This window comes from Cricetulus griseus (assembly GCF_003668045.3).
Source record: "Cricetulus griseus strain 17A/GY chromosome 1 unlocalized genomic scaffold, alternate assembly CriGri-PICRH-1.0 chr1_1, whole genome shotgun sequence".
Classification (NCBI taxonomy): Eukaryota; Metazoa; Chordata; class Mammalia; order Rodentia; family Cricetidae; genus Cricetulus; species Cricetulus griseus.
The window spans coordinates 227,780,975-227,808,763 of record NW_023276807.1 but is presented as its reverse complement, the minus strand read 5'-3'; the positions used below and the strand labels follow the sequence as shown (position 1 = coordinate 227,808,763).

Below are 27,789 nucleotides of genomic sequence, written 5' to 3'. Positions count from 1 at the left end.
ATCTGAGTTAGTCTCCTTTGCACTTGCCTAAACTCCTGGCACAGCTGTGGTACTTGTCTGTAATCCCAGAGCTGGGAGACAGAGACAGGTGAGTAGTCCCAGGGACTTGATAGCAGCTAGCCTAATCTAAATGGCCAGCTCCAGGCTCAGTGGAGAACCTGTTTCAAAAAATTTGGTGGTGAGTGATAGAGGAAGACATCTGGTGTCCATCTCTAGCCTTTACGCACATATATGTGGATGAGCACACCTGTGCACACATGGTGCACTCATGCATACACCACACACAGATTTTTAAAGAAAGATAAATAAAGCTTCTTTAGTTTGGGATTGTGATTATTGTATTCAAAAGTTCAATATCTATGACAATTATAGACTTATACAATATATTTCTTACATTTTGACTTGGAAGCCAAAATTATTCCTTGATTCTTGGTGCTGATAGATCTTGATTTCAGTGGGCATGAAAACAGTGTTACCTGGTACATCTCTGTTAGGACCCTTAAGTGGCCAACTACATTTTCAGTAAGCAGAAATATTTTTAAAAGATTTTCTGTTCTCAGCTGTAGGTCTTTAAATTTCAACAGCAGGCTTCAAATGTTCAATAAACCATGTTGTGAGCACATGTGCTGTCATCCAGGCTTTGTTCCATTGTTGAATGGTTAGTCCAACAATGGCTGTCTCTCAAAGGAAAGGCTAAGAATCTGGTAGTTGTTTAGGCTGGACTGGAAGTTTCATCTGGTCTTCAGTTTAATTTGGAATCTAGAAGCAGGTTCTAATATCATCAAAGGAATGCCTCAGCAACAGAATAGATGAGTTTGCCAGGGACAAAGAGGGCAATTGGGCAAAAAGCAAAAGCTTCCTCTTCCATGTCTTTTTATGTCGGTTGTCACAGAAGGTATGGCCCAGGTTTAGATTGGGTCTTCCCACCACAAATGACCCAGTCCAGAAAATCCCTCAGAGATGTGCCCAGCTGTTTGTGGTTTTGTTGTTGTTTGTTTTGTTTTACTTTGTTTTTCCAAGACAGGGTTTCTCTGTGTTGCCTTGGCTGTCCTGGAGCATGCTCTGTTGCCCAGGCTGGCCTTGAATTCAGAGATCCACCTGCCTCTGCTTCGTGAGTGCTGGGATTAAAGGCGTGCACCATCACACACAGCCTGCTTGTGTTTTAGTAGATTCAGCATGTAGTCAGATTGACAACCAAGATTGCCCATCAGACCCTTCTTACTAAACTTAGTAGTCTTAGTATGGGGGTTAAAATATGAGATATATATCCCTTTTTTTCAGCTGAATACTTAGAAGTCACTATACAATTGTTAATTAACCTACTTTCAATTTCATGTCTCATAGAATAGGGACTCAGAAGGAGATGAAGAGAAAGATGAGGCAGCAGTCTGTCAAAAGTTAGGACACATGTATTTATTATGTTTATTGTTTTATAATGACATGATTCATGGCTCCCTCCAACAATTATGATGATATAGTAAAGATCAGATTGTGGATCACCACGGGATGTAATAATAGTGAAAATGTACCAAATATTATGAAAATTATCAAAACCTGACCCCCCCAATGAAGCTGGATATGAAGACACACACTTGTACCCAGCTCTCAGACTGAGGCAAAAGAGTCACAAGTCTAAGGCCAGTTTGGACTTTTCCTTAGTTACTTTTCTATTGTTGTGTTAGAACATCATGACCAAGACAACTTACTGAAGAAAGCTTATTGGGGGCTTAGAGTTTCAGAATGTTAAACATGACCATCATGGTAGAAAATATGGCAGCAGGCAGCCAGATATGGCACTGGAGCAAGTAGCTGATGATGGGGGATGTCCTACTGTATATATGTCTCTCTTATTGGTTGAGGAATAAAACTGCGTGGCTAGTGGCCAGGCAGGAAGGATAGGTGGGGGCTGAGAAGTCATATCTAAAGATATAAGCATGAGACACATTGGGAGTGGTTATAGTCATTTTAAACCTCAAACCCCACCCCCAGTGACATATTTCTTCCCAATAAGGCTGTACCTCATGATCCTGCCCAAGCAGTTCCAACTGGGAAGGAAGAATCCCCATGGGCCCCATTTTTATTCAGTCAATCACAGACTGCATAGTGAAACCCCGGGGCAAATACAGAAAACCAAACAAAAATAATACACAAATTCTATTGGAACCCTAGTGCCAGTAGATTTGCAGTATAGAGGATTGCCACAGTTATAAAATCCTCTACAGGTTTGCCTATAGAGATTTGTTTTTGGCTCATGGTTCTAGAGAGAGGAAGCCTAAAATGATGAAAAAGCAGGAGGAGCAGGAGCAGGTGGAAGAGAAACCCTGAGGGTTTCCCTCACCGTCTAAGAACCCACTCTTGTGCTCACTCATGCAGACCCATCGGGGTAGGAAGATTCCCAAGATAGTGCCATGTATCCCTTTAATGCCTTAGCCACCTCTTAACATCCCCACCTCCCAATACTATCATGATGGCCATCAGATTTCAAGAAGAGTTTCAGGCAGGATAAACACTATTCAAACTACATCTGTACTCTCAGCTCCGTTTTACCAGTTCTTGACGACTGTTGCTTTCTTGTTTCTTACAGTTTGCAGTCATTCCTTAGCAATTTAATTTTGAACATTTGTGTGACTCACATTTTAAGATTCCTGTCGTTTAGGGGTCAGTGTCTTTGCCTAATCTCTAGTGTCTTGAATTATTTAATTATTTCCCAACTTTTTAGTTGTTTCATGCCAAACAGTAGTTCTGTTCCCTATTTTTTGTGCCTTATCTTTGTTAAAATTACCACCAGAGTAGTATATTTATTAGTTGATGAGTTTATATTAGCCCATCTTTTTTATTTTCAAGCCAAACCATATCCAGCTTTATTAAAGATACTTAGCCCATCTTTATTACTTCTAAGTCCATGGTTTACATCAGGGTTCATTCTTGATGCTAAATGGTGTAGTGATTTTGACAAATTATAGTGGCGGGTGTCTGCCAATGTAGTTGGTATAGAATACTGTCATTGTTGTATAATACTCTTTGCCTATTCATCCTGCTTTCCCTTGAACCTCAAGTAACCACTGTTCCTTTTTAATTTTTTCCATTTTCTAGAATGCAATATAGTAGCTAAACAGTATACCGCCTTTCAGATAGGCTTGTCTCACATAATAGTACACATTTAAGTTTCTTCCACGTCTTTTCATGCTGTGGTGGCTCATTTGTTTTTAGTGTTGAATAATATTCTGTCATCTGTTTGTACCACAATTTGTTTACTTCTGAAGGGTATTTTGTTTCTTCCACATGTTAGTAATTATGAGTAAAGCTGCTGTAAACATACATGTACAGATTTTTGTGTGTATGTGCTTATGTATGCATGTGTGTGCATAGATATGTGTATCCACATATGTTCATATACAAGCTAAATAAAGGTCAACCTTAGGCATTGTTTCTTAGGCTCTGTTTAACTTCTTTATTGAGACAGGTTTCTCACAGGTCTGGAATTCACCTTACTGGCTGGCCAGTAAGCTCAGGAGTCCATGTTTACACCTTCCCAGAACTGGGATTTCAAGCATGCACCATCATGTCTGGCTTTTTAATGTGGGTTCTGGGGAGCAAACTCAGGTTCTCATGCTTGCATGACAAGTTTCTTCACTCACTGAGCCATCTACCTAGCTCCCAGGTATTTTGACTCAAGACAGGATCTTGGTAAATTGCCTAGGCTGGTTTCATACTCACTGTGCTGCCCAAGCTAGCCTTAACTCCTAATTCTCCTGCCCCAGTCTTCTGACTGCTGGAGTTATAAGTGTGTGCTGCCACACCAAGTTTGTGTGTGTGTGTGTGTGTGTGTGTGTGTGTGTGTGTGTGTGTGTGTAGATAAGCTCCTTGCAATAAAGGTTGTACTGGCTAGTTTTTATGTCATTGTGACCCAAGCTTATGGAATGGACTGTGACTTGAGTGTTGTAAGCTGAAATAAACCCCTTCTCCCCAAGCTGTTTAAGGTCATGGTGTTTTATCACAACCATAGAATCCCCAACTAAGACAAACCAAGGAGTGGAGTTGCTGGTCATGTGGTAAGGATATGTTTAGCTTTGTAAGAAAACTGCTAAACTAATTTCCAAATGACTTAATCATCTTACATTCCCAAGTCAGTTAGTGAATTACCAGACAGCATTGTTAGCATTTTGTATTGTCAGTATTTTGGATTTGATTTTGTTTTTCCATTCTAATAATGTGAAGTGATATCTTGTTTGAAAATTCTAATAGCATATAGTGTTGTTTTATTTACCATTTATGTAGCTTCTTATACCTGTTCACATCTTTTCCCTATTTTAATAGTTCTTTGTTTTCTTATTGTTGAAATTTAACCATTGTTTTCATTTTTGGATAACATCTCTTTATTACTATGTCTTTTACAAATATTTATCCCCAGCTTGTGGCTTATGTTCTTATTCTCTTGACAGTGACTCTGCAGAACAGAAGTTTATAATTTCAGTGCAATTGAGCACATTCATTTTTTTTCTTTCTTGGAGCATGCCTTTAGTTTTGTATCTAAAATGTCTTATCTGAATCTGAATGAAAGGACAACTATATTTTCTGCTGTGTTAGGCAAATGACCCCCTGTGCTGTTGGGGTTTACATGTGTTATTGGAGATCAAACCCAAGGTTTGTGCATGGTAGGCATACACTCTACCACTGTGCGACAACTCCAGCCCAGTTGCTTTACATTTTACTTCTCAGTTTCTGACCCATTTTAAATCAGTTTTGTGTGGTATTGAAAAGCTGGGTTTATAACCTTTTTTTCTTTTTGTGTGTAGATTGTAGTTGCTAGGACTGGTTGTGTGGAAGGTATCTTTTTTCCTCTGTATTGTGTTTTGCTCCATTTTCAAAGACTATTATGGTAGACAGCAGTTATATGTCTCTCTTTCTGGCCCCTCTATTCTCTACTGTCCCTTTCTGTTGTAGTCAGTGTTCTATTGCTGTGAAGAGACACAAAGAACATGGCAACTCTTTATAAAAAGGTATTTAATTGGGGCTTGTTTACAGTTTCAGAAGTTTAGTCTATTATCATGGTGGGGAGTATGGCAGCACACAGGAAGACATGGTGTTGGACAAGTATCTGGGAGATCTATGTTTGGATTCACAGGCAATACAAAGAGAAAGACAGTGACATTGGGCTTCTGAAACCTTAAAACCCACCACCAGTGACACACTTCCTCTAACAAGGCCTCCTAATCCTTCATAGTAGTGCCATTCCCTGATGAGTATTCAAATATAGGAGCCTGTGGGGGCCATTCTTATTTAAACCACCACACTCCATTTTTCCTTTTCCAATGACTACATCTTTACTGTTGAGCTTTATCACACGTCTTTGGTGTTGACTGTCTTTCAATTTTATTGTCCTTCAATATTTTATGGGCTAATTTGGATCTTATGCTTTTCCTCATGTGAGAGTCAGCTTTCTGACTCTGAGATAAAATGTATGAGAAAATCATCTCAAAGGTGGAAATGTTTATTTTGGTTTATGATTTCAGAGGCTTCAGTCTGTGATAGCTTGACCCCATCACTTCTGGCTGAGCCAAAATCAACCATGGTTCAGAGTGTTTAGTAGAGCACACTAAACCTCTTATGCTGGCTATAAAATAGAGAAAGTCAAAAGAAAGGGCCAGGGGCAAGAAATATACCCTTCAGTGGCATTCCTCCAGTGACATTCTTCCTCAACTAGATGCATCTGTGACAGATCCCGCCACTTCCTGATGGACCATTCAATTATAAGCCCATTGATGGATTGCCATTCTTGATCCTGTGACTTTCTGAAAGCCCTGAATCTGAACATTGCAGTGTTAAGGACCAAGTCTTGAACACATGAACCTTTTGGGGACATTTCAACCCAAAATATAATACCTCATTAACTTTAGAATTATTTTATTGAATATTGATCAAACTGAGAATACTGAAAAATCTTGACAATATTTAGTTTTCCTATCTCTGAACTTCTGTTACCTTTTTGATTGGTTAGTTCTCGTATATTTTTATTGCTTTCCTTATGTTGATTTTATATATACTTTATTAGGTGCTTTATGTGTGACTTCAAATTTTGGATGTTCATGTCTAAAGTGTGTGTGTGTGTGTGTGTGTGTGTGTGTGTGTGTGTGTGTGTATACATGCAGAGACATAGTCCCACTATGTATCCCTGGGTACTGTGGAACTCATGTAAACCAGGCTGGGTGTGAACTCACAGAAATCAAGGATTAAAGGCATGTGCCACCACACCATGCTTAATTGTATTTATTATTATTATTATTTTGGAGTCCATTTGTTTCTTCTTGTTGAGATATAGCAAAGAAATTAGGTTTTGTGCCCTAACCTTGTCTCCTGTATCCTTATTATAATGTTAGTAGATCTCATAGTCTATTGATTCTTTTGGGATTTCTGTATAAATGAGCAAATAATTTTAGACAAAGGCATTTTTGTTTCTTTTTGGTCTGAACAACCTTTTTTCTTTTTGTTTTATTGCATTATTCAGGGCTTCCTAGTGATGTCTGTGGGTGGTGAAGATAACATTGGTATTATGTTTCTACCCTCTCATCAATAAATATCAATAAATATGATGGTTTTCTGTGAATATTCTTTGTCCATTTTTTGAAAATAGATTTTTTTCCTCACATAATATGTCTTCACATAATATCCCAGTTCCTCTCCACCTCTCCTCCCATTCAGACCCACCCCTTTCTGTCTCTCTTTAGAAAGCAAACAGGCTTCTAAGAGATAATAATAAAATAACACAAAACTAATATATCAGAATTGGAAAAAACAAACAAGGAAAAGAGCCCAAGAGAAGGTGCAAGAAACAAAACCATAATATATACATAAAGACCTATAGGGTAAATAGAAAAAATAAAATGAAGCCGGGCACTCGGCTTTAATCCCAGCACTCAGGAGGCAGAGGCAGGCGGATCTCTGTGAGTTTGAGGCCAGTCTGGTCTCCAGAAGGAGTGCCAGGATAGGCTCCAAAGCTACACAGAGAAACCCTGTCTCGAAAAACCAATGAATGAATGAATGAATGAATGAATGAATGAATAAATAAAGACTAAGAAAAGAAAGAAAAGAAAAGCCCTGAATGACATCATGAGACAAGGAACCTTCAATGATGACACTGAGTTTGTTTTCTGTTGTCCATCTACTACTGGGCCTGTAGCCTACCCTTAACAGTAGTTTGTTTCCCCAGTGAGACTCCTCATTTGCAAGTGGTTATCAGTTAGAGATTGTGTCTGGGTTAAGAATTGGGGGCATATATCCACTTCTTTCATCTCAAGGGCCCCACCTTTTTAGGGGGGAATAACCCAAGGAAAGGCATAAGAATCAGAGATCCACTCATTTGTTCACTCAGAAATTCCATAAAACTACTAAGCTGGGAGTCATAATATATACACAGAGGATCTGGTGCAGACCTGTGCAGGCCCTGTGTATGTTGCCTCAGTCTCTTTGGTTCAGATGAGCTTTACCAGTGTTGATTTAGAGGATCTTCTATCCCATCTGGCTCTTACACTCTTTCTGCCTCCTTTTATGTGGGGTTCCCTGAGACATGAGGGGAGGGATTTGATGGGGATATCAAATTTAGGGCAGAGTATTCCAAGGTCTCTCATTCTCTGAATAATGTCTGGCTGTGGGTTTCTGTATTTGTTCCCATCTACTACAGGAGGAAGCCTCTCTGGTGATGGCTGAGCAAGGCACTGGTCTATGAGTAGAGCAGAAAGTCATTAGGAATCATTTTATTGCTACACTCATTTAGTAGAACAGTAGTATTTAGTTTTATCCTAGGTCCTTGAACTATCCAATCCCAGGTTCTTAGTCATCTAAGCAGTGTTGGATACAGGTTCCATCTCATGGAATTAGCCTTCAGTCAAATGAGATATTTGTTGTTTGCTCTCACAGACATTGTGTTACCATTGCACTAGCATATCTTGCATGTAGGACACCATTGTAGATGGAAGAATTTGTGGCTGGGTTGGTGTTTATACTTCTCCTTTGGTAGTGTGCAGAGTACCTTGCTTCACCAAATATGCTAGAATGTAGGGATGAAGGTTTTATATAGGTACCAGCTTAACTTTATCATGTTCAATGAGTTGTGTTGTTTTCAGCCATGGGGACTTACTGTCAGTTTGTGGAGAGCAACCTATAGTTTTGGCAATAGTATGGGTTGTTGGGGGTGGGGGGTTTCCCATGGGACCCCTTTGGTCAACAACCCAAATGAAATGTAACCCAATCTTGATACTGGAAATTTCATTTGGTGACCAAGATGTCAGTTGGGGTTCTATTCCCCCCCCCCAATTTTTGGCAATTTCATTGTGATATCTATATCAATATCTGTATATCTATATCTATATATCATTGTATATGTATACATTGATAGATATATATCACAATGATGTATTTTATATATATGTATATATATATAATTTTTAGGAAGCTTCTGCTATATTAGGTTTTCATATGATCCTCAAATGGTCTTTAATTTTAGCTCTCCATATTCCTTCTTTCATTCCCTCTACACCTGATCTTGCTATTCCAGCCCCCCTACCCCATAACTGTTCGGGTTGCCTTTCTTAGGGAGATCTATCCATGCCCCCTATAGTCCCTTATTTTATACCTAATCTCTGTGATTCTATGGATTGTAGTTTGGTTATCATTGACGTAACAGCTGACATTATGTGGTATTCTTTATTAAATTGAGGAAGCGCTTCTTAATTTGTAGTTTGCTGGGTATTTTTAAAATCACTAATGCATATTAGAAACAAAACTCTTGGCCAGTTACGTTACCTATGTAGAAAATGAAGCCTGTGATGTCATTTCTTTCTGTGAATTTTTTGGCTGGTGCTGCTAATTTGCTGTTAGTGTGTGGATGAAGAAACCAGGGTAGAATCAACAGACTTCTTCTTGAGTGATTCTGTTACTACTTGCTTCTCTGTTCATGTTAAAGAAAAATAATAAAAATCTGAAAGTTACTGCATCCTATATTAAGGCATAGACATGGCTACAACTTTAAAAATATGTGCTTTAGTGATGGATAGTGTACTAGACTCTGGAGGGTACAGTAGGAAATTAGAATTTTTCTGCTTATAAGATACTTAAAAATTTCTTTGAGATGAGAAAAATGATCAAGCAAGTCAGTCACAGTCCAGGGAGGAGCTTAGATCAGCTGTAAACTGAGTTCAGTATTCAATCTTTAAGGAAGGAATCTTGGTTTTTCATCTTTTGGGCACAGGGCCAGGTAATCCTGAACTTGGCAGGTGCATGTTTTTCTGGGAGTAGAGTTTTTCTGCCCCCTCAAACATATTGTATAACTAGTTGGTTGATTCACCTGGTGTTTACCCCAGCATGTCTTATCAAAAGTGTGATAAGTCAGGCAGCTCAGCTCTTACCTTTCTTTGTGACTCTGCCTTTCCTGCATCATCTGTGCACATCGAAGAATGTCCTTAATACTGGCTGCTGCCAGCTCAGCCTGGACAAGTAGGATGAGGTTTCCTGCCATATTCGTATCTTGTTTCTTTTGTTCACATGGAAAACCTAGGTGAAGAGGAAATCCAAGCACAAAAGAAAGTAGCTCTTCCCTTTCAAGACTTTTTTTTTTCTCTTTCAAGACTTTTTACAGCACACTTAATATTTAACAGTTTTACAACCTTCCTGTTTTACTGGAGATAGAGTATGTGTTTCTAGTTGCTAGTTTTCTTTTTTATATTTCAAAAAACATAGGCTAATGAGAGTACTATTCTGTTTTATTTAATTTTATTAGTGCGTGTGTGAAGGGACAAATGTGCCATGACATGAGTGAAGGTCAGAGGACAACTTCTAAGCATAAGTTTTCTCTTTCTACCATATGAGTTCCAGGGATAAAACTCAATTGGTCAGTCTTGGACATGAGCATCTTTACAATCCCATAGTCCCAAGAACGTTTTGTTTTGTTTTTAACTTGTGAAATTACTATCAGTTTCACAGATTTATGTTCTGAGCTTAAGCTATCGTTTTCTCACACTTTAGTTTTGTTTTCAAGATACCTATTGTCACCGCTTGGTGGAGCCCTTTTAAAAGCTAGAATAAAATTGTCAAAAAGCAAGCTCAAATAAATTGTCACTAATTTAGGATTGTCATTAGGGTGGTTCAAATGAACACAACTAAATGATAGTGTACTAGATTGCCATTTAAAGTGTTGGTTGTATATTTTGATTTAAATTGTTGGTATATTATTAAAGTTTTGATCTTCACAGTTTTGTCATATATTTTTAATTTTTCTGTACTGCTTTCATAAATGTAGCAGGTTTTACTGCTGCATCTTCTATTTCACAGTAAATGTTAATTAAGAATATATATTTTAGATTAATGAAGAAAATGAAAACTGCTTGTGAGCCTATTAGCTCTAGAGATAAGAACCCACTTAAAAGATGTTGCATTACTTTTCTTACCTTTTTGTTAGTTTGTTTTTACACAATTGGAATAAAGAAATGCAAATAACTTTGTAGTTTATTTTCCCACTTAACCATTGTTTCTTGGGCATTTTTACATGTGCTTGTACTATTCTTTGAAAATGTCTTAGGATTTTATATGACATCATAATACAGCTGTACTATTATTTAGCCATTCATTATAAGATATTTAGGTTTTTGCCACTGTTTGTGGTATGTAAGTAACTATTAGAATATCTGTTACAAGGATCTTGACTCAACTCTACAGTTATTTTTCCTGGGTGAATTCTTAGCTGTACAGTGGAGGGCTTCTAAGAATTAACACATATTAACAACATATCCTTTAGTTGCCATTATTCTAAGATTTAGTATGTTCAGAATCTGGTTTTTGAAAGGTACTTTTTTTTTTAATTTTGCAAAGTGTTTATCCATTTTCCTCCACAGATTTTACCTTTTTGGGTGTGGGTGTTTTGACTGAGAAATGATCATTTTTGTTTTAATTTTTTTTTCAAGACAGGGTTTCTCTGTATAGCACTTCAGAAGCTAAGGAAAAGGGTTCACAGAGGTTGGTTGAAGGGGAAAATAATAGATAGTGTGACTCTTCAGCCATATCATTAAAATAGAAACTAAGATTATGAGTTAAAAGTATAGTGCTCGGGGAGTTGACAGAAAAATCTTGAGTCAAACTCAACTGAAATTGTCCAGAGTCTTTAAAGCTACAGTAGTCATGACATTGTATTATTGGTGAAAATAGAAGTGATAGGTAGATCAGTGTAGTAGAGAACTTGGAAATAGACCAAATGTATATTGTCAGTTTATTTTCTAGAGAGGTGCAAAAGTAATTCAATAGAGAGAGGCTATCCCTTTAACAAATGAAGCTGGAGCAACTGGATATCTAGTTGTAAAAAATTTATTTACAACTACATCTGAGAGATGGCTCAGTGGGTAAAGGTGCTTTTTGCCAAATTGACAACCGGAGTTAGGTCCTTGGAACCCACATGGTGGAAGGAGAGGACCAGTTTCTGCCAAGTTGTACTCCAACCTTTACAAGCATGATGTGGATCGCCAGCAAATATGAATTAAAAGAATTCATTTTCTATCTTATGATATTTATAAAAATTAGTTCAAGCCGGGCGGTGGTGGTGCACGCCTTTATTCCCAGCACTTGGGAGGCAGAGGCAGGTGGATCTCTGTGAGTTCGAGACCAGCCTGGTCTACAAGAGCTAGTTCCAGGACAGCCTCCAAAGCCACAGGGAAACCCTGTCTTGAAAAACAAAGACAAAAACAAAAAAATCAAAAAAAATTAGTTCAAATGAGTCCTAGACCTAAAATTCTATAGAGTCTAACATAATTGTGAAAGTAAATATGTTAGAGAAAAGTTTCATAGATATCACTAAAAGCATGAACCATAAAAGAAAAAAACAACAAATTGAGTTGAACCAATTATAAAACTCCTAGTCTTTGAAAGACATCTTTTAAGAAAATGAAAGGCTGGGGAGATGAGTCAATGTACAAAATGCTTGCTGTATAAACATGAAGACCTGGGTTAGATTACCAGCACTCGGGCAAGAAGCTGTAACTCCAGTGCTGGGGTGAGGGCGGCAGCAGAGACAGGTTGCGCGCGCGCGCGCGCGTGTGTGTGTGTGTGTGGTGAATTATCTATTATCCATAATCATTTGATAGTCCAATACTCTCATTTATCAGTAGAGTCCAAATGTGTAAAACGTCTTACATCTCTCCTCTCAGCAAATGATTCTGCCTGCTTATTAGCCCATTAGATAACCTGACACTTCATTTCATCTTAATACGGTCCAGATTTTATCTACAAGATATATACAGTTAGAAGGTGGCATGTGCTGTTGAGAGGAAAGTGTGATACTGAAAAGAGAGTCTGCTTACAATGCTATGCATTTCTCATCAGTTGCTAAATGGATGTTGGACACTATGCTCAAGGCTTCACTTAATTCTTATTAAGTGAAATGTGCATCCAATCCATTGTGCAAGTGGATTAATTAAGAAATTGCACAAGGCCAGAAAATATATTTATGAGCAAAGGGAAATAAAAATAGATGAATTAGAGAAAAAGAAGTATACTCTGATAAGTAAGTCAGGTTTTTTTTGTCTGGAAAAAAGCTAAAAATTCTAGAATCTTTTAATGTGGTTTTAATGAAACTGGGTTACTAAGAAAATAAACTGTTTCAAAGAACTGGCTGACTCTGACTTTACAAGGAAAAAGTGATTTAACTTTTTTTATCCTCCTTATAATTTTTTATCTTACAGCTTAAAATTTGAGTGTTTGTTATATTAATATAAAATGAAGTATTTTCAATTATATATCATTATAAGAATTTAAAAATACATTTTTATCTTTAATGAGAAAAGTCATGTGTAATTCAGCTTTAACATGATATCCAGTGTATGAATGATTTAATAAAATACTTGAACCTTTTTATTCCTAGGAAGGATATATTCAAAAGAAGAAGGAACTCTGGGGCATCTGCATCTTTGTTGCAGCAGTTGACCTAGATGAGATGCCATTCACTTTTACTGAGCTACAGAAAACCATAGAAACCAGGTAAAAACTCAGACATACAAGTTCTAACATTTAAAAAGTGCTTTTAAAGTTTTAATACACTTTAAGAAGTTGGTGGGAATGCTGAAATTAAGTTAAACATAATAGATCCAGGACAAATGGTGAATTGCCATTCTCTGATAGGAATGGTTAAAATTTATTTAGTTTTTAAAAGGATTTATTTATTTTTGTTTTGTTTTGTCTGCATGTAAGTGCACCATGTGCAGTGCCTGAAGAGGCCAGCAGTTCCTTTATAGGTGGTGTGAGTCACTAAACCCTGGTGTTCTGGTGTCGTGGGCACCTGTACATACCTGTACAAAGACACACACACACACACACACACACACACACACACACACACACACACACACACACACGCACACACGCACACACGCACACACGCACACACGCACACACGCACACAACTAGAAACATATATATATATATATATGTGTGTGTGTGTATGTATATACATATGTTTAAATTTAAATTTAAACTGCTCTATAGTCAGTATTTATTATAAAACTTGACCCAGAAATTTCTTAGCATTTTTTTGAGCTTAAAAAGTATATTGATTTGTACTCAAGCAATCAACAGGTTTTAAGTGAATTTAAAGGACGTCTGTTATTTTATTTGTAGTAAATACAGCAGTAAATAATTTTGCCAGATTGGTAAATAAATATATTTCTTCTTAATCGAGATAATCTAAAATGAAATGTAATTGGTGTTTTTAGTTAAATTAAGTAGATTAAATTATTAGATTTTAAAATACTTTTATTACTACTTTAAAAAGTATGGAAACAATGTCTTGGTATAAATAGATAAAATACATACATGTATATCTAAAAAGCATACAAATAACATAAGGAGTTCATAAGAGTCAATGCCTGTAATAGCATAGGCATTAACCCCCTCCCTCCCTTCTCCTAAATTACCCTTAGAAAATGACAGCTTTGTTAGAACAAGTTCCCATGGTATTCATTCCCTCTCAGGACAGGTATTGATGTACTCCTATAAACATGTGGACTACGCTAAGGTTGGTTTCTTTTTTTCTGAACTCTACACATTTACTTGATACATTTCTTTTTTTCTTTCTTTTCTTCCACCCCTTCCTTTTCTTCTAATCATATGCAGGATAAGTAAATGTAAACTAAGAGCCCATAGAGAATGACAATTCATTCTTTGACCCTAGTCCCTTATTTTAAATTTAGCATTTCTTACTAGCTTTCTAAACTTTGTTAAGATGAAATTTCAAAGCAGTTTTTTCTAGTTGGCATCTTGATCTCTATTGTCTTTTGCCATTCCTGCTTCCTTATTTGCTTTTAAACATAGTTTACCAACACTGCTTCATACCTTCTATGTCATAAAAACTTTTAGCACCCTTTACCAAATGTTCCTTGCCTTATACTGATTAACTCAGGCTTTTTTGTTTGTTTCAATTGAGGTGTAACCTTGTATTGTCCAGGTGGGTCTCAAACTCATGGACCTAAGTGATCTACCTTAGACTCCGCAGTGCTGGGACTATAGACATGTGCTGTCTTACCTGCCATAGCTGAGGATGTTTCTAGTTGTTGGACAGCCTATAATAGTTCTAATACTCTTTGGTTCACTTAGCTGATATAGTATCATATATAAAACTAATTAGAAATTGATGTATGAAGTCAGATGTGATTGTGTATGGCAGGCTGATCTCTGTGAGTTCAAGACATACTGGTCTACATAGCAAGTTGGTCAGTCAGGGATATATGTTGAGATCTTGTAGAAAGAAGAGATAGTAATTTATGTATAAGATGTATCTGATAACTTTGTCTGCACTGCCCTATTGAAAGGATGTATATTGAAGATTAGTTTTCATAGAAAACAATAATGAATGACTAGAAGTCATTTAACAATTTGAAATTGTTAAAAGCTAGCTTTTAGCTAGCTTTTTTTTTTTCTTTCTCCAAATACTCAGTCCTGAAGCTTTTGGTAAGACAAAGAATTTCAGTGTGTGTGTGACAAATGCCAAGTGGTGTAGAAAAATTATCAGAGCAAGGTGAGGTAGACATTCACATGGTGGGGCATCTACATGGGCAGAGCAGCCTGACATGAGCTGTCTGGTATGCAGTGTCAGAGACCAAGCAGGGTGTTATCGGCAGCTAGTTTGAGAGGTATAGTAAAAGGGAGATGTGGGAAGCCGTGGATGCAGTACACACTGTTACTTGAGTCTGTCCTTGTTGGGAAGTAGAAGGCTTTGGGGTGAAAGATGTCTATTTGTGCAAAGAATAAATAAATGAGAACAGAGCTTTTGAATATGAAAATGGAAGCACTAAAGAGAACTGTATAGTTTTGTTTTGTGTTGGAACTGAATGAATTAATGGAAACTTATTTTAAAAAACATGCAGATACAGATGACTGTTTAGTAATGGGCATAGTGTGTTTCAGAAATTGGAAAGAATGTATTTTAAATGTTTTGCCGTGTGCAAGCAATACATGTTTGAGGGGATAGAAAAGTTTACCATCATTATGCAGCCCTTATATGTATGAAAACATCACATGTTACTCCCCTAAAATGTCCAATTCTTGGACTTTTGTGCATCAGTTAAAATAAATTTAATCTAAAAACCCATGCATGTATATCTAGAAATAAATATACATACTCTTTATGCCTCTGATTTTCTTGTTTTCTCAACTTTAAGTAGATGTAGTCAGGGGTAGGTAGATATTGGAGTATGGGTTGCTTCTAGTAAAATGCAAAAACAAGTGCAGTCCTTCCCAAGGACATACAGTAATTTAGTGTAGAGCTAGTCATCTTCTGAATTGAAATATATATGCTTTGAAAATGAAATAACAAATTTTGATAGCTACTCATGTACTCTTTTTCTATTCTTTATAGTGTCTATAAATTCTTTGACTTACTAAAAGAAATTGATACCAGTACCAAAGTTGATAATGCTGTGTCAAGACTATTGAAGAAGTACAATGTGTTATGTGCACTCTACAGCAAATTAGAACGGTAAGATAAAAGCATCATTAGGCTTACACCTTCATTTTTGTTTTTTGTTTTGGTTTTTCCAGATAGGATTTCTCTGTGGCTTTGGAGGCTGTCCTGGAACTAGCTCTTGTAGACCAGGCTGATCTCGAATTCACAGAGATCTGCCTGTCTCTGCCTCCCGAGTGCTGGGATTAAAGGCGTGCGCCACCATGCCCGGCTTTGGTTTTTATTTTTATACTCCCATTTTTCACATCACTGTTTAGTTAGATTTAATCTGGGAATTGTTATGTATTTAATGAAAGTATTAAGTATTATCCTGTAGCCTAATCCCTTTTGCTATTATTTTTAGGTATTTTATTCAAACATTCTGAATGCTTGCCTCAGATTAACTTTTTACTAGACTTCCCTGTCATTTGTTTCTTCAGACTTTGAGCTTGCTTCCCATCTTGTCTAATAGAACTTGTAGTTCTAAATAGTGATCTAAATTTTAACTTCTTCCTGCTTAGAAAGACATCATATGGTCAATGGAAGGTGTGTGACCTGTGCTATTAAGTTGTGATCTGTGCTCCAAGTGGTAGTCGAGAAGAGTCCACCTGCACTGTTCAAATGGAAAATCACAACTAAGCTTGGCTTGCATTTATTTATTTTACTTAATAACCTTTTTCTTCATTTATTTTACATACCAACCACAGGTTTCCCTCCCTTCTCTCCTCTCGTTCACCCTCCCCACCTCCCATCAACCTCCTCCCCATCTACTCCTCCTCCATCTCCTTTCAGAAAGGGGCAGACATCCCATGGGCTAGCACAAAGCTTCACACATCAAGTTGAGGCTTGACCAAGCTCCTCCCACTGTATTAAGGCTGGACAATGTAATCCAGCATGGGGAATAGTTCCCAAGCCTGCTAAGTGATAGGGACAGGTCCTGATCTCACTGCTAGGAGCCTTACAAACAGACCAAGCTACACAATTGTGACACACATGCAGAGGTCCTAGGTTCATCCCATGCAGGCTCCCTAATTGTTGGTCCAGAGTCCATGAGCTTCAATGAGCTCAGATTAGCTGTCTTTGTGGGTTCCCCATCATGACCTTAACCCTCCTGACTTGTATAATTTCTCCTCCCTTTCTTCAGCAGGACCCTGAGCTCAGCCCAGTGCTTGGCTGTAGATCTCTGCATCTGCTTCCATGAGTTACTGGATAAAGACTCTGATGACAATTAGGATAGTCACCAATCTGATTACAGTAGATGGCCAGTCAGGCACCCTCTCCATTCTTGCTAGGAGTCTTAGTTGGTGTCATCTTTGCAAATACCTGGGGGTTTCCCTGACACCAGGTTTCTCCCTAACCTCAAAATACCACCCCATCATGACATCTCTTTTGTTAGTCTCTCCCTCTATCCTGCCCCCACCCTGCCTCCAGCACCCAGCCTGCCCAGCCTGCTATCTTAAGTTTCCATTCCCCCCTCTCCCCGACCCCACCCCCAGTTTACCCAGGAGATCTCTTCTATTTCCCCTTCCCAGGGAAATCCATGCATCCCTCTTTTGACCCTCCTTGTTATTTAGCCTCTCTGGGGCTATGGATTGTAGGTTAGTTATCCTTTACTTACTTCTAATGTCCACTTATGAGTGAGTATATACCATGTTTGTCTTTCTGGGTCTGGGTTACCTCACTCAGAATGATTTCCATCCATTTGCCTACAAATTTCATGAGGTCATTGTTTTTTACAGCTGAGTTATACTCCGCTATGTAAATGTACCACATTTTCCTTATCTATTATTCAATTGAAGGGCATCTAGGCTTCCAGGTTCTAGCTATTATGAATAATGCTTCTATGAACATAGTTGAACAACTGTCCTTGTGGTGTGATTGAGCATCCTTTGAGTATATGCCTACGATTGGTGTAACCGGGTCTTGAAGTAGATTGATTCCCAATTTTCTGAGAAGCTGCCATATTGATTTCCAAAGTATCTGTACCAGTTTACACTCCCACCAGCAGTGGAGGAGTGTTCCCCTTCCTCCACACCCTCTCCAACATAAGCTATCATCAGTATTTTTATTTTATTGGCTTGCATTTTTTAAAATGTATTTTTCATACAGACCATAGTCTTCTAACCCAAGTATTATAGTCCTTAATACAGCATATGTCTGTTACTATTTGTTTTGAAGATCACTGCATTTGAGCAAGAATATATGAAAAGTAATGTTTTAGCTAAATAAGCAACTTTGTAATAGGATGATAAAGAGAAAGGAGAAAAGTGGAGGCTGGGTATGGTGGCACACACCTTTAATCTCAGCACTAAGGTGCTTTTTATAAGGCCAGTCAGTTCTAAGTTTTCAATACTCAGAAAACAGAGACAGGCATCTCTGTGTGAGTTTGAGGTCGGTGTTGTCTACATAGTAAGTTCCAGGACAGCCAGGGTTACATAAAGAGATCGTGTCTCAAAAAAATATAGCTGTGTGGGTCCTTAGATGTTTTGGGGTGAGTGAGAATAGGGACACTAGAAAGAGATTTCTTCACAGAGGCATGTAACTATTTTCTTTGCCTTTGCTTTTTAATTGGTGGGTTATTAAAACTTGAGAGTTGTGATGGTGGAAGTGAAAAAAGAGGAGGAAAAAAGGCACCAAAGATTGGACTAGGGGTTGTTATTCTTATTCTCCTTCTCCTCTTTTTTTTTTGGACATAGGTTCTCACATATATCATTCTAACCTTAAACTCATAGATTCTAGGCTACATCCCCAGCATACCCCCATCCTACTTATTTTTTGAGACAGGTCATCCTAGCCTGGTCTTGAAGTCATAATCCTACCTCAGCCTCCTGGATACTGGGATCAGAGGCATGCCCCACTATTTCTAGATATGCCCTAGAGCTTTTGAAATAATGCCTTGCCTTTTCTTTTCCCTCCTTTCTCTCCCTCCCTCTTTTCTAATTCCTTCCTTTTCCCCTTCCTTCCTTTCTTTTTTGTTTGTTTCTTCCTTTCTTCTCTCTCTCTCTCTCTCTCTCTCTCTCTCTCTCTCTCTCTCTCCTCTTTCTCTCCCCTCTCTTCCCTCCTTCCTTTCCTTCCTCCCTCCCTTCCTTTCTTCTAACAGGGTTTCTCTATGTAGCTATATAGCTAAAGTTAGTCAGGAATTCATCATGTAGACTAGGCTGGCCTTGAATGCACAAAGATCTCTCTGCCTATTAAAGACATCTGTCATCAGTCTGGGCCTTTGCTTTTTGTTGTTGTTTATTAATTGTAAAGTAATGCCATTGCCCCCTCCCCGCTTTGTTTTTTTTTTTTTAAGAGTAGAATCTTTTGCACAAGAAAAAGACTTTCTTTTTATTACTAAAAAGAAATGACAAATTGTCTAAGAAGTGTGAACTGATTATAGAGTACTTGTGTAGTATAGATGGTCCTAAACAAAGTGCACATCAAGAAAATATTTTAGTGCCAGAAACAATCATTTTGGAATGTTTCTTTCCTTAGGCTACTGTTTTACACTAAGGACCTCATAATACTAATATATGTATGTGTGTATTATATAATACACATATATGCTTTTTGTTTCTTTAAAATTTAATAGTGATCTTTTTAATTCTCTAAATGTTTTCATAACCCCTTAATTCATCATCTCAGCAGTTTTCATAAGACTATGGCTCCAAGTATGAAAAAGTTCAGAGATTTCTGTCATGATGTTATTTAGATCTCTGAAAATTAGAAACAAGTTCTTCCGAACCAGATTTTGAGTATTATAAATATAATCAAATAATTATATGCCAGTTTTGATGAGACATAGCAGTGTGAGGAAGTACTTGTAGTGTTAAATATTATCAGTGCATACTATGATTGTGACAGTGCACAAGGGAAAAACCAAGCCAGTAGTGCATAGCTTAAAATGATTCAAAAGAAGCTTGACAGAATTGTATGTTTCCCATCCATAGTAAGCAAAGTAAGCAAAAACTTCACTGAGCTAGTTGTTAAGGAAATTATAGTAGGCTGGAGAGGTGGTTGCTTGCTGCTCTTGAAGATTATGGGAATTTGGCCCCCAGTATCCGTTTCCAGTGACTCACAATTACCTGTAACTCCAACTTCTGGCCCGTGCAGGACACCTGCATGGACATGTGTATAAACAACAGAGATACACCCACATAAACATAAATAAGAATGAAATGAATCTTGAAGAGCAAAAGAAAATTCTACACAAATCAGTACTAAAAAACAAAAACAAGAAATAAGACCATTAGATTATTTCTAGATCTAGAATTTGAGGGCTAGGGATAATTTGGGGTACAGTATAGTTATTGCTTTTTGCTATAAAATTTTATTCTATTTTTATTATTAAAATATAATTATATCTTTTCTCCCCATTCCATTTCTTTCCTCCAACTCTTCCCAGACCTCCCACCCTGTATACCTTTGAAGACTTCAAGATTCTTTTTGCCTCATTTTCTTTGTGGTTGTTGCATGTACACGAAATGTGTAATTATAACCTGCTGAGTCTATTTAGTGTTACTTCTATGCATATGATTTCAGGGCTGATCACGTGGTATTGGGTAACCAGCAGTTAATGGGCTCCTCCCTGGGGGAGACTACTTTTCCCACTTTCAGCATTTCTTAATTGCCTGTAGTTATTTGTCTAGGGGTGGGGCCCTGTAAGATTTCTCTGTCCATATTTCTACTATAGTAATTTTAATTGATACTTCCAGGTAGTTTTACTTTCTTGTCTGACATCAGTACTCTGCTTTCACACTAGTTTCTGTTTTCAGGTTTATTTATTTGCTTGTTGTTTGTTTATTTATTATTCTTTCCACTTATAATTGCAGTTGCTGTCCTGGGAAAATAGAAAACAGAAAAGGACAGTGGAGTAACCTCATAAGTGATTTTTAGACTTTACAGAATATTTTGTTTAGGTAACTTGCCATCTTCTTTTTCTTGAAACAACGAACAGTCAGTGGTCAATAAAAATACCATTAACTCAATATTTTTCCTTATATTCATATAATCTTAAGATTATACATGAATTTTCTTGTGTCTGTATTTTGAAAAGTAACTTTTAAGTAGTTTGGAAGGGTGGGGAAAAGAAAGTTTCAGAGTATTTCTTAGATGCCAGAAAATTCAGAGGAGAAGGAAGAAAAGAGTATTACATCTACTGTATGTTGAAATGCAAAAGAAAAGCTTTAGATATTATGTAGACAGTTTTGAAGTGTTCAGGATCTTTGTGTATTCTATTTCCTAATGGCCAGTATGAACAGCAGTATTTCCAGGTTGGTCAGTGGGATTCACTACAACAGTTTTCACAGAAACATAACTGGAATGTGAGAGTTCATGATGACCATTAACACAAACACCAGTGAGCAGTAAGGATTGGAGTCTTCAAGATGTGCTTTATTTAGAGAATCAGCAATTGGAGACCGATTAACTTGCAGAACTGTCTTCCCTGCCATCTAACTAACAAACTGTACAGGGGATGGGAACAGTAGCAGTCAGTGTTCCTGTCACTCTGGTCCAGCTTGAGATTCTTGTGACGGTGCTTCTCCATCTTCTCTATCCTGCAGTTTGCCCTCGTTATCATCTCTGTGTATGAAGCTGGGTTTACATACTCTTAAGGTTGTTGAGCCTTGTTGCATTTCTCTGAGGCATTACCTAGACTGGGGCTGTTTACAGAAGTATATGTAGATTTTTTTCTGCATTATGAAGTACAAATGTGCTCTTATAACAGAGAATAAAGATCCTATCCATCCTTCTTTTCCTCTGTCAAAAACAGTAGTTATCTACCAAAACAGGAAAAGCTATAGTAGGGCTTAGTGGAGAAGTAGTGACACAGATCTGGCTTCTAACCTGATCATGTACTGTGTGATCCTGGATAAATGAGTTACCTAAGTTGGGTACTTTATTTTCTAATATCTAAAACAAGTTAATGAGAGTGCCTATTAGTCAGGGCCCTAGAGAGTAACAGAACTTATAGAATGAATCTATATAGAGAAAGGGAATTGATTACAAAGACTTACAGATTGTAGTCCAGCCAACCCAACAATGGCTGGCTATGAATGGAAAGTCTAAGAATCCAGTAGTTGCTCCTCCACAAGTCTGGATGTCTCCACTAGTCTTCAGTATATGCTGGGATCTATCTATCTATCTATCTATCTATCTATCTATCTATCTATCTATCTATCCATCCATCCTCTAATGCCAGTGAAGGAATGGACTTGATAGCACGGTGAGAACAAGCAGGCAAAGAGTAAAAACTTCCTTCTCCCATGTCCTTATATAGGCTTCCAGAAGAAGGCATGGCCCAAATTAGATCTGGATTAAAGATTGGCAGGTGTGTTTTCCATCTCAAGATCTGGATTAAATCTTGAGTGTTTTCCTACCTCAGAGATCCAGATTAGAAGTAGATCTTCCCATTTCAAATTAGGCAGAAATCCTTCACAGATGTACCTTCTATTTTTGAGTTTTAGTTAATTCCAGATGTAGTCAAGTTGACAACCAAAAATAACCTGTTAAGTGCTTAATATATTAAATGAGGTAATACATAAATAGTGCTTTTTTTCAGTGGCTTTGTATAAACATAATAAACTTTTCATGAATATTAACTTTCAGGTTTTATATTACTGTTTTTTTATGTAGGAAAATGTGTGCCATGATACAGAGTGGAAGGTAGAGGGCAACTGGGAGGTGTTGGTTCTTTCCTTTTACCATTTGGGTCCCAGTTTCAAATTTAGGTTGTCAGGCTCAGCAGCAAGCACCTTTACCAGCTGAGCTATCTCACAGGCCCAAATATTAGCTTTTAAAACAAGAAAGAAGACATTGTCTGTTTGGAAGGCACTGTATAATAGTGTATGATTCTATATCCCTAGTCACAAAGTACTAAGGTGACGGGTGTTTAGAAGTTTGGGCCAATAGATCTGTTTGGTTGAGTTCAGCATTTTCTAAATGGGTTATACATATGTTTGTGTTAGTTGCTTTCTGTTGCTGTGATAAAATACCTCCCACAAAAAGAGCTTGATGGAGAAAGGAATCATTCTGATCTACAGTTCCAGAGAGATACAGTTTCTCATAGTGAGGAAGATGTGGTACCCCCAGCAAGCATGGTGGCAGGGCATCCATAAAAGGAAGCAGAGTACATGAACAGAAAATGAGTCTGGGCTATTAAAGCCTCAAGGCCGCCTCAGTGACTCTCTTTCTCAAGTGTGGTCCTGTTGGGGATATTTCACCTTCAAACCATAACAATATTTAAGTTAAGATCTTATAAAGAAGTATTTTATGTTTTGTTGCAAATAAATTAAACCCCATCAAGAATTAACCATTAGACTGGAGAGATGGCTCAGAGGTTAAGAGCACTGACTGCTCTTCCAGAGGTCCTGAGTTCAATTCCTGGCAACCACATGGTGGCTCACAACCACCATGAATGAGATCTGGTGCCCTCTGTTGGCATTCAGGCAGAAGATAGATAGATAGATAGATACATAGATAGATACATAGATAGATACATAGATAGATAGCTAAATAAATTAAATAAATAAAATGTTTTAAAAAACCATCATAATTTAAAAAAAAGAATTAAAAAAATTAACCATTAGTACGCTGTTATATCCATGATCTCTGGGTTTGATTTAGTGATCCCTCCTCAAAGAATAAGATGAAAGAACAATTGAAGAAGATTCCTGACATCAACCTCAGGTCTCTACATATATGTATATGCACCAAACCAAACATGTATACACCAAAAACATGTACACATGAAAAAGAAAAATAATTGCAATAATGATTGTGTTGCTCTGTTGTATTGTATTTAATTAGAAAAGATGTGATACGTTGTATATCTTAACTGGATGAGAAGGGTAACCTCAGTACTGGTGATTTTGACTAAGGAAAAAATGTAGAGAAGAAGAAAATCCTGAATAGGGATTAGAAATAGAAATGGATGAAGCAAAGTGAGTGGGGACTAGAACCAGGCATACTAAGCATGTGACCAGTGTGTGCACAACATCAAAAACAGTAGCAGGATGTGCTTTGAACTGAATGTCTGGATGTCTGGAAGGTAGGGAGAGTTCTGATTGGTAGTGAGCTGGGACTGTGCACAGCAGGCACTGGAAAGTTGAATGATTTTACACTGGGGAATGACATAGTCTCATTTGTCCTTAAAAGGCCACCCTAGACTTTGTAAATGGAGTTTATATTTTTATTGACTAGTTTTATGGAATAATTTAGCTTTAGTGTTGCTGACCCTGGATCAAATCAAGGTTTTCTTTTCTTATCTTACTTGTACAATTCTCTGGATCGTGAAGATTGTGATGCCAAAGCTTGTTTATTGTAGGATGAACTATATGAATATATATGACTTACTAGTTAGATAGTCATAGTTAACCACTAACCTAAGATTCTGATATTATCATGGGTTTTGACTTAAAAGTGAGTGATAGAAGCCAGTCCTTTTGTAATTGGACACGGTGATATGAAATGTCACTTGGTAGTAGGTAGATGTATTTTAACTTTGTTTTAGAGTGCTCATGATTCATGCTGCAGTAGTATTTTAAAAGTAACTTTTTAAAAAATCTATCATGTTAATGAAATTATTTATTTCTTTCAGGACATGTGAACTTATATATTTGACACAACCCAGCAGTGTGTAAGTAGTTTAAAGCATGTTACTTTTCACAAAAAAACAACAACAAAAAAAAAAACAAAAACAAAAACAAAAAAAAACCTTTTTTCCCTCTGGACTAATCTCAGACATACTGATACCGCTAGGGTTACTTTGGGTAACATACATCTTGAGGTGATAAAATCCTGTTCATATTGCTCCAAAAATGCATTGCAAAGGAGAACTAATTAGTTGGAAATTGATTCAGTGTTCTCTGTCACTGTTCTAGGGAAAATGCAGTCCACTCATTAAATACTTATTGAGGATCTATCACAGGGCTTGTGTTAATAAGGCTGCATACATTTTTATAAGAACAAATACATTCTAAATTAGGGACTGGAGAGAAGACTCTGCTTAAGAACACTCCTTATTTCCAGAGGATCCAGGTTTGATTCCCTGCGCCCACTCAGTGACTCACAACTGTCTGTATCTCCAGTTCCATGGCATCTGAAGACCTCTTCTGGCCTTCGAAAGCACCTAGCACACAAGTGGTGCATGGACACACATGTAGACAACACACACACACACACACACACACACACACACACACACACACACACACACACACACACACACACACACCCTCCCTCCCTCCCTCCCTCCCTCAAATCCTAAATTATAGACCTCTTCTGGCCTTCGAAAGCACCTAGCACACAAGTGGTGCATGGACACACATGTAGACAACACACACACACACACACACACACACACACACACACACATACACACACACACACACACACACACACACCCTCCCTCCCTCCCTCCCTCCCTCCCTCAAATCCTAAATTATCTTGAAACCATCTACCGAAGGCCAGAACAGTTTGTCCTTGTTCTTCTCTGGAAACAGCTCAAGTAGTCCTGGAGATTTTCTGGCCCTTTAAAGAATAGCATTGAAATGCTAGTTAGAAATGCAAATTGCACATTTATCAATTTATATAAACCTGTTAATTCTAATGAATGACCATTATAGAGGAAAATTCTCAAGGCAAAGTGTTGATAAACCAACACTACTAATCTTTTTTTTCTTTTTGCTTACATTGTTCATCTTAACTAGAAAACAAAGAGCAAACAGTATAAATGTAATTAGAAACAAATGAAAGTACCTTGGGCTTTTCTAAGTTTAGATTAGAATAAGTATTTTGGTAGACACACCAAATGAACTGAGATAAATTGAGTTTAGGTGTAAATTGTTCTTTTAAAGGGGGTTGTATTCCATTATGTATTTATTTAACTCAAGTCTACAATTTAAGACAAAGCAAACTATCTAAAAGTAAAGCTGAAAAACTTTGTCAGTGTCTAATTTTTTTATTGTATTTGTTTACTAGGATATCTACTGAAATAAATTCTATGTTGGTGCTAAAAATTTCTTGGATCACTTTTTTGCTAGCTAAAGGTAAATGAACATGTTATTGCATGCTGATGTGTCAAATATAATGATTAAGTTGTTCATTTGGAATAGTATGGAAAATTTTATTGAATTACTGTATCTTTCCATTGTATTCTCCACATGGCTTATTAACTGTAAACCATTTTTGTAGTTATGGTAATCATTAGAGACATCATTAGAAATGCTTCATTTCCTATCTTTTCCTACTGTTTTCCTTCCTACTCCCCCCTTCTCTTCTATTTTCTGTACATTTTCGCTTTTAGCAGTCCTGGGGATGGAAGTCAGTGCTTAGCGAATTGTAAAATTTAAAAATTAACTTTATTTAAATTCTACAAGAAAAGTAATAAGTGGAAATAGCAAGTGTTTAGTCACTTTATATGGTATTTCTTAAAATATTTCCTCTTATAATCTTTTCTTTTTTAGCCTTTTATTTTGACAATTGTTAATACAATGAAAAGGAAAAAAGTAGTGGTTAAATGTTAGTACCTGTATCAGATTCCAGGTGAATACTCATATTTTTCTTCTTCTGACTTGGAGAAAGTAGAAACTGATGGGAGACAAGTAAAATGTAAATAAACCATGATGAGTAGTCAACAAATAGGAGAATCCGGTATACTGTGCTAATGGAAAACAGCCTGAATCCTGTCTCCTTTGTGTTTCTGGTTGCTGTGAAGAGACACTGTGACCACAGCAACTCTTATAAAGGAGAGCATTTAACTGGGGCTGGTTTACGGTTCAGAGTTTAGTCCACTGTCATCATGGCAGGAAGCATGGTGCCGTGCAGGCAGACATGTTGCTGGAGAAGAGCTGAGAGTTCTGTATCTGGATCCACAGGCAGCAGGAAGATAAAGTGATACACTAGGCCTTGCTTGAACAACTGAAACCTCAAAGCCCACCCACTCTTGTGGCACACTTCCTCCAACAATGCCACATCTCCAATAATGACACTCTATGAATCTATGGAGGCCATTTTCATTCAGACTCACACCATCAAAGTACCATTAGTGAAGAAAGATTTCTTCTATCCAAGTACTAATCAGGGTGGTATGGCCATAGATAGGAAAAGGGAATTCTTCAGCAGTGTACATTAATCTACTTTGAAAAGACATGATAATAATCTCTCTTGACACATCCTCCTCCCTCTCCCCACTTTCTAATTAATGCAATCTATTTCTTTCATTGTCAGACCATAACATCTGCTCGTCTGTAATTATATTACTACATGCCTTTAGTCTCAGTTTTGTGTTTGAATGCATTCTGTGCCCATTATCACTACTTTATTATATATAGCTTCTCTGTTTCTGAGTTGTTGATTTTGATCCATTTCTTAGCTAGCTGGATTGTGTCATTAGGTATTTAAAATTGTCTTGTACATTGGTTTACTTATTGTATGTGTATGTGTGTGCATGTCTCAGGCTTGGTGACAAGTGCTTTTGCCTGCTGAGATATCTCTCCAACCCATGGAATTAAAAATAAAATAAAAAAACTAGGTCCTTTGATGTCATATTCTGTATGCTTGCCATGTTAATGGAGAATGTCCACAGTATTTATCTTGAAAGACAACTTGACAGTGCATCCTGTTCTTGAGTCATTATGTCCCTTAAGGCAATATTTTTTAGCATCACATGTTGATTTTGCAAAACCTGAGGCTCGCTTCATTTCGTACTGTCATTTAGTTGCTGAATACTTACTTAATGGGTTCTTTTTTAAACTTGAGGTTTAGGTCTGAAGAGATGGCTCAGTAGTTAAATCACTTGCAGTAGAGTCCTGGTTTCATTCCACATGGCAGCTCAC

The 27,789-nt window shown here is 37.3% G+C and overlaps 1 protein-coding gene across 1 annotated transcript in view; it reads left to right on the top strand.

Moving 5' to 3' along the window:
- Positions 1 to 27,789, top strand: part of Rb1 (RB transcriptional corepressor 1) — a 132,795-nt gene that overhangs the window by 14,115 nt on the left and 90,891 nt on the right. The window contains 4 exon segments of the mRNA XM_027390147.1: positions 12,899 to 13,014; positions 15,887 to 16,006; positions 24,552 to 24,590; positions 25,934 to 26,001. Of these exon segments, the coding sequence (XP_027245948.1) occupies positions 12,899 to 13,014; positions 15,887 to 16,006; positions 24,552 to 24,590; positions 25,934 to 26,001 (343 nt within the window).